This window comes from Parus major, chromosome 7 (genome assembly GCF_001522545.3).
Source record: "Parus major isolate Abel chromosome 7, Parus_major1.1, whole genome shotgun sequence".
Classification (NCBI taxonomy): domain Eukaryota; kingdom Metazoa; phylum Chordata; class Aves; order Passeriformes; family Paridae; genus Parus; species Parus major.
The window spans coordinates 20,776,325-20,790,733 of record NC_031776.1 but is presented as its reverse complement, the minus strand read 5'-3'; the positions used below and the strand labels follow the sequence as shown (position 1 = coordinate 20,790,733).

The following is a 14,409-nucleotide window of genomic DNA, read 5'->3' as shown; positions in this document are numbered from 1 at the left end:
CAGTTCAAGACGGAATCTACCACAACCATTGACAACTTGGCCCCAGAGCTCAGCTCTTTCATCTTCCTCTTTTACCAGGTATGAAGAACACTCATAAGAATGCTGGATTCTTCTTCTCCCTGGCTCATTTTAAAAGCTTACAAATTATCCTTGACAAGAGAAAAATCCTGCTAGCATCCAAAGGGTGAGGAAAAAAAAAAAAAGAGCAGGCAAATCATTTGGGAAAGAAATTGAGAAGATGTTTATGAAGAATAATAAATGCACTAGCAATTGCCAAATTCTCAAGCATGTTCAGTTCAACAGGGCTGTTAGAAACACTGCCAAATGTCAGATGAGCTTATTGATAAAGTTATGAACCACTTTTCACAATGAAAAATAGTCTTTTATTTACCATTGCCTGGAAATCCACCTGTGCATTAACCAGAGCTTTTGCAATTTGTGCTGAGTTCTGAAAATGTACATTATCTAAAAAGAAAAAAAAGATTGTTTGTTGAAATGTGTTAATACCACAAAGCATAAAGTTATAGTGCATTTAGCTGTGTCCACTAATTATCAAGTGATACAGTTGACATTACTAAGAATGAGTAAGCATCTTATGATAGGTCATATGGAAATCTACCAAAGATCTAAGTCCTGACCCAATCAAAGATAGATGCTTAATGTTTTTCAAACAAAGTAATTCTGGCTCTGTGTTTGTTCTGCCATTTGCAAACCTCACCATCTGCTGTTCCATGGATGAGAAGATACTCTACGTTTTGGAAATTCTTTGCTCTTGCCATCACAGTTGAATTCTGTTGAGAGGAAAAAAGAACAGTTCAGCAACTTCAATTTAAAGCACTTATTTATATGCTGAAAAGCTTTCATTACCTAGTAGAAAAACAATCAAATGACTAAGTTGAACTGGCATGACAGCAGTGACCTCATATCAATCTGAGGTTACAATAGAAATCATGTATGTGGTTGTATATGTGTGTGTGTGTGTGTGTGTGTGTGTAGTCACATCAGTCTCTACCGAGGGATCTGAGCAACCTGGATCAGTGACCCAAAGCCAAAGTTGTCTGAGGTTCAACACTGTAAAGTGCTATGTCCTGCTCTTGGGTCACAACTACCCCTATGAAGCACTAGGGGCCATGTGAAAGAGTGTCTGGAAAGTTCTCTGATAGAAAAGGACCTGTGGGTGCCAAGAAGGCCAGAGCCTTCCTGTCTGTACCAAAAGTAGTGCAGCTAGCAAGAACATAGACGTGATCATCTCCCTGTACTGGGGACTAGTGAGGCCACACCTTGTATCCTGTGTTCAATTTTGGGCCCAAGACATTGAGGTGCTGGAGTGTATCCTGAGTAGGGCAACAGAGCTGGACTCTGAAAAGTGAGTCCTCTGAGGAATGGCTGAGGGTGTTTAGCCTGGAGGAGGCTCAGGAGGGACCTTAACATTCTCCATGACTCCCTGAAAGTATATTTTAGCCTCTTGTCCCAAACAACAATCAACTGGACCAGAGGAAATGGCCTCAAATGGTGCCAGAGGAGGTTTAGACTGGATATGAGGAAAAATTTCTTCATGGAAGGGGTTGTCAGGCATTGGAACAAGCTGCTCAGGGCAGTGGTTGAGGCACCATCTGGGAAGATATTTAAAAGACATGTAGATGTGGCACTTGGGGACATGGTTTAGTGGTGCACTTGGTAGTGTAAGTTTAATGGTTGGACCTGATGACCTCAGAAGTCTTTTCCAAACTAAATGATCCTGTGCATCTGTGATCTGTGACTTTGGCTTCAGGACAGGAATACCTATAAATAAATTTTCTCACATCATTTGCATGTGTTCTGATAAGCACTAGCAGGAGAAAAATATTAATCTGTGCCATATTGATGATATCTGTCCATAAAAGATGCCTGTGCAAGCTTGGCTTGCAGCAGGTAGCTTTCTGTGCTATCACAAATGTCTCTACACTATCAGAAACAGATTTGATATTTATTTAGTGTCTTTTCTAAGGGCCAATTCATACAAAAAACAGCACTCGTCATGTCCTTCCCAGAATGCTCTAATTCCTGGCTACCCAGACAGCTCCACCAGGGCTGTTTGGTATTGAGTATTTCTGTTCTTTGAGTTGGGATGGAAATATGCACCGAGAACACAATCCAAATCTTTAACAGGAGCGTTTCCTCCAAGTTCTTTGGATGTTAATTCAGGCCTCTCTGTATCCAGAGCTGGTATGTGTGCTGCTAGAGGAAAATGCAGACTTCCTATCAATGTGAAGAAAAAAATGGCAACCTGTTCTAGGTAGGGGATGCTACTCTGATCATTTAGTATACTTATGATCTTATTATCAGAGAGCTAAATTTGCATGAAACAGTTTGCATATCACAGCTAACAGTACTAACCAAAACCTTATCAACATTTTAATCCCTCTCACTTGAGTTCGCTTCTAGGCTAATTGTTTGCACTGGTAAAACAGTCTGACTTGTCCAAGTAAGAAAATAAGAACTTCCATTTAGCATTTTTGAGATTTATAAATACAAACCCACATTAATTATGTAGCTAAGAACTTCACAGCTGTAGCTTTGCTGCAAAAGGACTGTACCAAGAAAGCCGGTGGGCCACTTTCTTTCTTCATAGTTCCACTTATCCATGGAAGTGTGATTCAAATTTAAGACAGATCAGCAGAGAAACAGAATTCTCACCTTATAGTGCTCAAGATTATCGGACTTTATAGGAAGACCCATAAATCGTTCTGTGTAGATTGATGCTGAAATTAAAGAAGAAAAAAGCTATGGATAAAGACAGTGAAAACATTTTGTGGCTTCAGTGACACATAGGAAATTAAATGATGTTTAACTGTGTTCTTGGTTTCCTCATGACACACCGAATTTAAACATATTTTAAAAATCAACTACAAAGGCTAATTATTTACTGTTCTTCAAACCACCTTTGCAGAAACAGTGGTTTTATACTCATCTAGGTTTTATGGATAAAGGTGATTAATTGATAATGCTTTTTGCTGTTGGGTTGAAGTCCAGAAGTCAGTTGAATAAGGCAGTGAGCCAATAAAGGTGCATGGTGGAAAGATGACACAGACTAATTTTGCCACCTTAAAAAGAGGAGCTGAGGATTTGTAGGTGTATTAACAGTAAATATAGATATGCATGTTGTACTTTTCCTATTGAATGTATATATACAGCAACTAGGGAAAGCAGGAAAGGATGCAGGCACAGGCTGAAAAGGTTCATTGTTTTTCAAATCTGTTCAATTTTTTTTTCTAACTACAATAAAGACTGGTAACAGATTTGACAAAACAAATGTGAATAATCGAATGGTATCCATCACCAAGAAATCAGAGAACATCTCTCTTTGAGCTGCCTGGGTATTTGTACTTTAACTAGGAGCTGTTATGAAAATTTATGGAAAACTGACGCAGCAGCTGCTACTACCAGAAGATTACTTTCTTTATGACCTTGAAAGAGTAACTGACACATACTGAGCAGTCAAGCTGCAGTATTAGAAGGATTTTATTTATTTAAGGGAGTCAGGGCTTTCTGGAAAAGAGCTATCATCTTTCCCTCTCAACAGACAGGTGATGGCCATTGTAATCATTAAGGAATTGGGATTGTCTATGCTGTCCAGTTTGATACACTGTATTAGAAAAAAATTGTTAGAAAATAGAAATGAGAATCCTCCCAGGCAAAGAAAATTAATCAATATGCTCTTGTTCCCATAGTTTATTATGTATCAAATGATACATATACATGTTCTACCACTGAGAGTAAAGACGTGTACTATGTCTCCCAGATCAGCCAAGCAAGGCTTCCGAAGAAAATTTGTAATATAAGTACCAAAAAATTTTAAGTACCCTGTCTTTTATCAAAATCCTTTATCATTCCATGAAAACAGAAAATGTGCAATATCTGTTGTCAACACAGTGTCAAACAACCATATCGGGCTCAAGTTTTCAATAAAACAGACTCTTTCTGAATGGCTGGCATTTCTACACTATTCTGAGCCAATTTTCCACTCTTTTACCAATATAGCTACAACAAGTCCACAGAGGTCAGCAGAATTGCATTATAATGACTAAGTGAAAGATTTAGCTTGTCAATTACTGAGAAAGGAAAAGCAGATGAATTTAAATAAATTTTAATAAAACAGTCACAGATATAATGCTTTTAACTATACATTGTTCTTAATGGAATTTTCCTTTCCATCTTATAACTGTTCAGCTGATACTAACTCTCAGTCAGAATGGAGGGGGATGGGACAGCTTCTGACAAAAGGCTATGGTCTAGAATCTCATCTGTGCATCTAAAAGAGGGCTGGACAGAATTGAGAAGTTCTAGGGGCTACTACATCCTCTGACATACTGATACTACTCAGAGACTTATGGATGTAACATCCTGTAGTTTTGCCCCTAGCACAGCTCACCTTAACGTTAAAATGATCTGTTTGCCAAAAAGCTATGACTCATGACTTCCTTCTGTTTCCTTCCTTCCTTAGTGGAGGTACATTTGCTTGTTTGGATTTTCCAGGGTGTTTTCAGAAAGATTCTTTTATTGCCGCCTGAAAATTCAGCTGATGTAGGGATTGCAATGGTGCAGGTCTAATCTTTTTGAACTTAAAAACTTCATTTGAATTGTGATGCTGCAACAAATTTTTATAACCCATCTTTTATTAAGGGACTTTTGCAAGAGCAGTTCTTTATGCCTGTATTCTGGAAATAATTTTGTGATCATGAGAAAAATGTCTTAAAAAAATCTTGATGCCAGTGAAAACATGAAGACTATGCTTCCTGTGTCATACAAATATTTTCCCCTTTGTTTGCAAAACACCATAAATACAAGGAATGTCTGTGCTAGCAGTCAGGGAAGGAATCTTTCCCATTTAACCAAAAAAATTTTCTCATAACCAAGACTCCTTAGAAAACGACCATATGCTAAGTAAATGTGTTCAAAGTGCTACATTTTGCTCATTGAAAATATTCATGCCATGATTTTTTTTTTACACTAAGGTTCCTTAACACCATGCCAAAAGCTTAACAGGTCGGCAAGTATGAGTATGTGCCTGCTTTATTCAGGAAACACAGGAAGGCCTTGGGAATATACTTCCAGTGATGTTTCCTCTCAGCAGTTTGGAGCCTAATTCCATAAGCATAAAAAAAATATGTATCATAACACAACAATACAAAATTTCTCAGGGAACTGAGAAACATTTAAAGGGAAAAGTATTTAATTAAAAAAAAAAAATTATATCAAACACAATAATCCTTCTCTTTTCCACTGGTTTTTGGAAACAACTTTGCAGTCATCAGCAACACTGATTCCTGACACAGGTCATCTGTGGTGTCAGAAGCTGAAATGTACTATGATACTGTTACTGGCAGATAAATCAGTTCAGCTGTTTCTGAATTCAGTGATAATTTCAACAGGACTTTTAGGCAGATCACTCCTTAATAGTAGTTTATTGAGAGGGCTTTATATACTTACTGTTTCAGAAGTGCATATGGAATTATCCAGACATACCTTCTTTGTGACAAAGTCAGTTCCAAACTGCCAGTTGCACTCAGTTATTTTCAGCAAGAAAAACATTAAACTTAAGGTCTTAAAAGTTTTAAATCTAGGTAATTTGAATGTCTTTATGTTTCAAATTGCCAGTCTCTTGCAATGATTTAATTTAAGAAGTCATTAAATGCTACATCTTGCTTTCCAAGTCAGTATTTATGACAAGTTTCCATACCGTAATATTCCCAGCTAGAAACAGGAGCCACAGCCATTCCACATTTAAATACTCCACTGCCAGATCCAAGTGCCAAAGAACTTACATAGCCACCATAGGACTAGGAGGAAAGCACAGTTAGTTTAAAATTGCTAGCAAAGTATCATTCTGTTTTCTCAATCAAATTCATATAAATTAATTCCAAATTAACTCATTTGCTTTGAATGCATAGAGGACAAAGTAACAAAAGGTTGAGGCTTTTTTGAAATTAGTTTATTGATATCAAATGTATCTGATGTAATTTCTTGTGAGAGAGATTAGACAATTTTATCAAATCACTTCTTTTTTTGCTACTTCTTCAATTTTTATCACAGGATACTGCTTTTATTACCACTTACAATCACCGAGAAATTTAATTTGGTAGCATCCTTCACAGTAATCTAACAGAACCTGTAGCTCGAAACAGGGCTAACTTCAGATGTAAATGATACTGATCACTGTCACACCCATAGCACATATCCTCTCCACTCAATCTGAATTCAACAGTAATGTCATATTTTTTTTCCTAAATCAAACAGAAACTTTCCTTTTGATAGCTTGTTTTCATTGCCTCTCACCCTTTCAAGGTGCACGTCCAAGAAGAGTTAGAGTTTTTTTCCCCTCCCTTAACAAATTACCTAGTTTTTGCTAAAGATTAGCATATTGAAGCAATCATCAGTACTAATATACTCATCCATTTCAGAATGGAGCCATTCCTCCCTACTGCCTGCCACTGTTCCTAGTACTTTCTGGCCTGATTCCTCAAACGGGGCTCCAGAAAGGAAGAATAAGTTCATGGCTGTAAGAGGGGTAGAGCAGTAAGTAAGTCTGGATATAAGAATAGGTCTGTGAAACTGAATGGGGCTAGTGGCTGAGACAGGAAAATAATGTAAATAAAAAGCCTTTGGTTTGGCTTTCCACCAGATGTGGAACTGAGTTTGGAAAAACTCATATAGGGTCTTTGCAAAATAATGGGTTTCTGTTTACTTTGGAACGGAGGAAGGAATAAAAATATAATGTGTCATGAAAAATTCTGAATATTACTTCAGTAGCATATTAAAGACTAATGGAAATAAGCAGAATTATTAAATATTTTTTCTTTTGTACAGAAGTTAAGTTAGTCCATCCTCTTGACTTTCCAGCTTGAAATGATAGTGAGGGATATATTAGTAGAAACAGTAATTTGTGAAGTTTTTCCAACTCATTTGATTTTCTCATTTGATCTTTCAAAAGATCAGTCCACAAGGCTAAAAAGTAAGGGATTAGGATTGAGCAGATAAATATATTCAGTGTAACAGGCTGAGAGAGATTGGATTCACAACCAAATTGCTTTAGTAATTATTTAAGAGCCTTTGCCATCTTGAAGAGTTTGGTGAGTCTGAAAACAAGTTTATGCACACTTGTCAAGGTGCAGCCTACAAATAAGGAAACACCTTTCAACTCCTTTCAAAGCTTACAGACCAAGAAATGATACAATAAATTTGAACTAAATTGGAAAAAAAGACTGATAGGCTTGGCAGTAATGCCTTTATTTTAATATTATATCCACTACTGGAATACAATGTGTCCAAGCTCTTAGTTGGTTCTGGAAACACTGTGGTGAAATAAAATATGATGTGAATTAAAAAAGAAAATATTTTCTTGGGGCCTTAAATTACCTAATATCACTTTAGAATTATTCACTCCTAAGTGTTTGCATCACTTAATTTCACCATATGGTATCCATTTTATTCTGGTGTTACAGTAGTTACTGTACCAAAGCAACTTAAATATTGGTTGGTAGAAGCTTCAAAGATTTTAGCAGCTCTGCTAATGTGCTAAGATCAGGCAATACATCTGGCTATTAAAGGTTCTGGGAGCATTACAAATTAAAATACATGAAGAAAAAAAGATGAAAAATAGACTGGCTAATAATTTGAAATGACTCCCATACTGTCCAATTTTTCCATGTCTTGGTGAAGCTGTCAGTGTTGTAAACCCCTCAGACCCATCCCTGATGACCACTGCAAAGCCAGCCAAGCACACAGTGATTCAGGATGATGCAGGGGTCACATTTTCTGGTGAGAGATAGTCATAGGACTTTTCTCACTATTTTAATCTCAGATCAGAAAGGACAATATTGGAATTTTGACACTATGTCAGTAAGTCCCTAAGTTAAAAGTAAAGCCAATTAAAATGTCTTAACAGTCCAAACAACGTATTAGATATGAGCTTTTCAAAATTCTCTCTTGAGCTGCCAAAGATTCATTTTTGGGGGCTTAAACTGTTGCAATTGCACATATATAAGTACCAGCAGGAACCATCCCCTTTGGCAATACCATCACACAGTTGCAGAAGAAATTTTATACATAGTTAGGACAGAATAAGGAAGAACAATTAAAAAAATATACTGCAGGATTATTTAAAGATAGATATAAAAACTCCAATCACTTACCCAGCCCCATATTGCTATTCGTTTCTCATCAATAAAGCCCATTTCTATAAATTTTCTGTGGAAAATAAAATCACAGAAATAAATGCATTATTACAAAAATTGCTAGTACAATAACAAATTAGCAAAAAATAGTTTTTCTTTGGCTTTTTTTTCCCAGATATCCCACCAATTTGAGCAAACTGACAATCAACATAGCATATCTGATTTCTACAAAGTATCAACTATTCAATCAATAGGTGTTGAAAGGGAAGAAGAAGAACTTTTCCTGGAAGAATAAAAAAATACTAAAATGAATATTTTTGTCATAATAATTTTTGTTCCAGTGGAAAAGGATAATTTTCATTGCTTTAGGTGCCAAACATTCAGACTTTATTGTGCAAGATACTCAATATACTGATGTCACAGTGAGTTAATACTTTGATTTCTCAAGAGGAACAGTATCAATTTCTGAGGAGACTAGGGATTCTCTGTAGAAATAAGTTTTTATGTGCCTGAAAAGTAAAAAGCTCTTTAATAAAAATAATAATGAAGGAATCATCTACTAACGCTCCAAGTAGGTAATAAGCTTGAAATGTATAAAAGGTGCAAAACTTCTTATTCTCTCAAGAGTGAAACAGATCAAAAAGAACCATAAATATTAGGTTTACTACAAATATCCTGCATCAGAATGTAGAGACTGTAATTCTAAAGATGTATTAGCAACACCTTTAGCAAAGGAAAGAGGATGAGACAAAAGACCACAAAGGGTTGAGAGTGACAGATAAACACAATAGGTTCAGATACACATCAGGACATATAGTAGCCTTATTTACTAGGACATGCCCAAGTGAAGTGACAACACCCAAAATGTGGGATACTATCTGGGTGGGACAGTTAGAAAAGCCAAAAAAATTATTCAGTTTTGTCATATTACTGTCTTAATCCCTGGGGCTCCACCTACAGTAAAAGCCCCTCCAAGAACTTCCCACTAGAGTATAGAAGCTCTCTAAAAATCATGCATCTTAATCCATGTGTTAGCTCAGGAAGATGGAATGCACTACATTTAACTGAATAAAAATTTAGTCTAGGTGCTGACAGAAAACTGGGAAGTGTGAAGTCTGAGGTCATTTTTTCATGGCCTGTCTCAGCAGATTTTGCAATTGCAGAATCAGTTTAGGTTCCCTCTGATATTCTATGTCTGAGTGACGATTCAGAATAATATAGAAGCATTCTTGTGATATTTGAAGTATGCCACTCCTCCTAAGCATGTCAAGATAGAAAATAAAATAATAGAATAATAGAAAAACTTGACATGATATACAGCTATTCTGTTTCATTTATCATTGAAAAGGATAATGGTGCATTTATATTTATAACATTGAGGAGGAAATGAATTATCACAAAGCAGAAAGAGGAAGGAACAGATATCCTCCTCACACATACTTAAAAGTACAGGCAGTGCTCTCAAACATGCAGAGAAAGCTGTGAAAACCTGGGTTGCTACACCCAATTTCCAGCTAAGATACATCTCACCACTATCAACTGTTACCTAAGTTACCTCTCACCACTGACAATTGTATTTCTTTAGCCTTAGGATTGAAACCTCTAACGATTCTCTTACGCAATGCAAGTGGACTTAGTCATATATGGACTTAATATACCAGAAAAAACCTCACTGTATCATGCAAACACTAATATTTTATTTTTCCTTAAATCCTGGAGGCCTCAGGTCTTCAAAAGAAAGGCTGAGAATTAAATATTTCTTTCACCTTACTACTTAGTGGTATGCAAACAAAACAGCTATACAGGGTGATAATCTACTTACTTAACTGCTGAGATTTGGTCCTCAACTTCATAAACTCCAAGTCTTCGATATACTGCATGCAAAATCTTGTCACCTTGATAAGCTGTCCCTCTGCCATCTACCAGAGCAACAATAATTCCCTCTTTGCTTGCAAGATAGGTTATCCAGCTAATGCTAAAGGTTTCCTTTACATTCTGACTGCAAGGTCCTCCATACCTGAGGAAGAAAATTCACACATTTTCAACTTATATTTACATATTTATAAATGGTTATTGGACACTGGACTATAGCTATCAGTACTGATAACATCTTGTCCACACGTATTTTGCTACATGACTGTGGTTCAGAGAGCTCCGTAAACAAATTTTCTATTTTCATGTACTATTATTTTCATGTAGTTATGAGATTTTGCTATCTAAAATATATTTTAATAATTTATATTTTTTTCTAAGGCAAATAATTAGTTTCAGCTCAGACTAAGTAGTACAGTATCAGCTGCTTGTGCTAAGGGGAATCTTTGGAAGAGCCATCCCTCAAAGATTCAATTCTTCGCTCTCTCCAAATTCCTAAGGAGTAACAGCCGTTTTTGGTGTTTTTCTGCTTTTTTACATTTGATTTCCACATGCAGTTAGTAATGCCAAAGAAAAGAATAAAAAGAAATACAGCTCCTTACACTTTTTGGCTATCCACAGACCTTATTTGTTTCAGTAGGGAATATCATGTGCTGTTGGAGCTGCAGGCAGAACACACCCCACATAGTTGACCAATACAGACACACTCCTCATGAGAATGGCCTAATGCAAATTACACATTTGACCTCAAGGACAGGACTCATCTGCTCTGAACTTCAAACATACCTAGCATTTTTGGACCTTAGGATCATCACTGGTTAATAAAAAATGATGTAAAGTTTATTACACCCACTCAGCTCTCCTTTCTGCATCTTTTTTTTTCTTTAAATTTTTTTCACCACTGCAATTTTCATTGCCTTTTCTGCCTGCAATAAATTATGTCAAATGCTCTTAACAAGCAAGTCCACATGACTTAGTTTTCTTCTTAAAAAATTAAGCAGGCTCTTGTAGCTTTTCATATTAGAAAAGCTGAAATCAATACTTTCAGACTGTCTCATGATAAATAGAAGCAGCAACAGAGCTAAGATCTACAAGAAGTAGCCCACATGATTTTAGCCTTTCTCCTTCTGTGAGAAAGTAATCCTTACCACACAAAGATTAACATTAAAATCCTTATCGATCTCCATTCGGATGAATTACTCTTCCAAAAATATATTGAAAAAAACCCAACAAACTAAACAGAGCTATGTAGTTTAGCTTTTGCTTTATATAATGTTGCAAATGTTCCAGGTTTTGTTAAATTAGAGAAAGTATGTTTTCTAACAAAACAGCAACATTCAAACAAAGGAAGAGCTACATACACCTGAATAAGCAGAGGGTACTTCTTAGATCTGTCGAACTGTGGAGGTAGAAGCATTTTGTACCACAGAGCTAGAAAAGACAAAATTAGATTCTTAATGGTTGAAATGATTCCTCTAGGCATAATCCAGATCCTGGTGTAACAGTATATGAACATGAATCAGCATAGTACACAACGCACGAACTGTGAATCACAGAACTGATGCAATTAACTGTTTCTATTGAGCTGTTGAAGAACAGACTTGAAGAAAGCCACATTTACTTAAATTTAGCTATGCATTAAATTATTACTTCACAAAAGTCAAGGTTATCAGTTTTTCCAGGTGCCTAGAAAAGCATAACTGTTTTAAGATTATCAGATATTAGTTTTGGAAACTTTACACTGATTTTTTAACATGGAATACTATTGGTAAGTCATACTAAAAAGAACAGTGCAAGCAAGTCAGTATAATGTGTAACACATGAACAGCAGTTTACATTTCTCATTTTATTACCACGATATTATATTGTTTTTACACAATGTTTAAACTCTTTTCCAATAGTATTAAAGATTTTTAAAAAACTTGTGTTGTGAAACAAATGTATTTTAACTACTATTTTACTGAGAGGTACCCTGAGGCATGGACAAATTAGCTGTTATTGAAAAGGGCAGAACCAGGCCTCTTCCCTATCTGACTGGCAACTTTCCTCTACAGAAAGACAATATTTACTATAGAAAAATTAAGGCAAAATATTACAATGGTAAGAATAAAAAGTTACAATAAAGATGTGTAATTCTTACTTATACCATCCACTTCAAGCTTATTAATTTCTTCTTTTGGCAGTCTGATCTCTTGCAAAGCAGACTGCAATTCCCAATTGTCTTCCAATACTCTGAGTTCTAAGTAAAAGAAATGCTCGAATTATTAACAGATGTATTGTTAATTTCTCTTCAGTAATTAAGATTCCTTTCCTTTGTGCTATTAGAACAAAAAGGAAATCTGTGAATTTCACAAGCAGAGCAATGAAATCCACTCAGACACTTCTAATTGGGCTTGATCACATAGCTAAATGGAAGAAAAGCATTGGTATTGCAGTGCACAAATACTCGTTAGATTTTTATAGGATGTACATTTTGCAATGCAAATCATTTCACATGTTGCCTCTGAGTGTTAGAGTCCCGCATGTTAAGAAGAAACAGCTTTCTCCTGCAGATCCCTCATCCCAGTTTTGTAAAATGGGGGAGCTAGAAATGCAAAATTCATGGCACTGTGCAGAACACTGCATCTCCTCTCTCGCTCATCAGACTAACATCAGTTTAACCTCCGAGACCTTTGGGTAGTGTGGTCAAGCACACAATCCTAAGGGAAAATCTTGTTTCTGGGTAATGCAGGAAATTCAATTTCTCAAGGAGTTATGGCAAAGCTTCATTCAACCACTGTACAATACAAAAATACCAGACTTACCATCTTACTGTCCTTATTACTGCTCACTTTGTAAACCTTTCTTTCCTTTTTTTCTCTTTTAAAAATCTAAACTGTACCAACATTTACTGTTTTACTTGCTCTAGACCAAATTTACACTTACATAATTTAAAAATCACTGTTTAAAATTTAATTAACTTACAGGACAGACTGCAGAACTGTTTATTATGAATCCACTGGGTCTTGTTTATTTATGTGTTTTCCCATGAGTAGTGAGGGATGAAGAATATTGGAAACATAATGGAAATCTGTGACTTTTAGCTTCTTAGCTTCACTTTAAGAATGAAAGAACTTTTTAAAACTGCAGGAGATTTTTCTTTTTTTCCTTTACCTCTCCCTCCTCCTTGTTTCTGGAAACATTCAAAAAAGTACAAGAAGTATTCTTCTCTCAACATATATTGAGCTAGGTAGTGCTTAGGACATGCCAGAAATATAGTACTGGAATTTGTTCTTTCAAAGTACTCTTGACAAGTTTTGCAGATTCAAGTGATTTTTTTATGGCTGAAAGATCATCCTGCCTTCGGATGCTCATGCAAACTTAGCTGAACCCTTTTCCATCCTTCCCCTCAAAACTCTTGAAATTTCCCCATTACCACAACTGAATTTTAGGCATTCTGGAAGGAACTTCCAAACTGATCTATGTCAGTTTAACTGTCTCCTACTAAAATTCATGGATGATATACTTTTAAAATGCTGCCAACTTCAATGAAAATGGTTTTACTAAAAATAGTTTTGCACCACAGAAGAGATTATGAAAGCAAGGAACTGAAGGAAAATTAATTCAAAAAAGGTAATGAAGAAGTCAAAGAGAAGCCTGAATTTGTTTTTCTTCCTAAGAATAACAGCACAGAAGAGGGAGGCATGATGAAACCAGTGGTGAAAATCCATTACAGGAAATTGTTCTCTGCTGCAGAGAGGTTAAGAAACACATAACTGCAGTTGGGCACTTAGTTGCATTTCAAACAATGCATAGTTTCATAAGATAGTAGGTGACCTTTACATAAAAGGTAAGAGTGAATCAGGAAAAACAGAGAGCTACAACAATGGATCAAATATTAAAAAAAAAAAAAAAAAAAAAAAAATCCATGCATGCACTGTATTTAAACCTTTAAATCTATTTAAACCAAAAGAAATACCAGAACACAGTGTTTCTATACCATAACTGCAATAGACACATTAGCCTATCCTTTCCATTTGCAAAACAATTTAAGTAGTTATAAAATAAGATGTACCAACTACTACCAGAGTCTGAATAATATGATCTTGTAGTTCACTGAATTCTACATGAATTACCATGGATTAAGTTAGTTTGACAATATTGTGACTTTTGTCTTCCTTATGCATTTGTGTGTCTTTTGGTCAGACAGCACTCAGCTAACAGTGAGTTATCAATGCAGACTGAACTGTAAGGACCATTACAACCAGCAGCTCATTTCCACTGATTTTTGGGGAAGGAAGGGAATGCTAAATCACTGATGTTTATACAGAACCATGCTAGTTTTCATAACATCGCAGGAACTGAAGGCTTAAAGTTGGAGAAGAACTTTTAGGGAAAAAACAAG

General features: G+C 35.9%; 1 protein-coding gene across 4 annotated transcripts in view; it reads right to left on the bottom strand.

The window, feature by feature from the left end:
- FAP (fibroblast activation protein alpha) overlaps positions 1-14,409 on the bottom strand; it is a 41,192-nt gene that overhangs the window by 2,233 nt on the left and 24,550 nt on the right. For 3 of the 4 annotated variants that reach the window (XM_015634940.2, XM_015634942.2, XM_015634941.3), the window contains 8 exons: positions 12,166-12,264; positions 11,387-11,456; positions 9,976-10,170; positions 8,172-8,226; positions 5,720-5,819; positions 2,677-2,741; positions 719-791; positions 392-465 (listed from right to left, as the gene is read on the bottom strand). In XM_015634940.2, the coding sequence (XP_015490426.1) occupies positions 392-465; positions 719-791; positions 2,677-2,741; positions 5,720-5,819; positions 8,172-8,226; positions 9,976-10,170; positions 11,387-11,456; positions 12,166-12,264 (731 nt within the window). Of the gene's footprint in view, positions 1-391; positions 466-718; positions 792-2,676; positions 2,742-5,719; positions 5,820-5,949; positions 6,537-8,171; positions 8,227-9,975; positions 10,171-11,386; positions 11,457-12,165; positions 12,265-14,409 lie in introns of those variants that run through there. The other variant, XM_019007532.2, reaches the window with a different exon arrangement.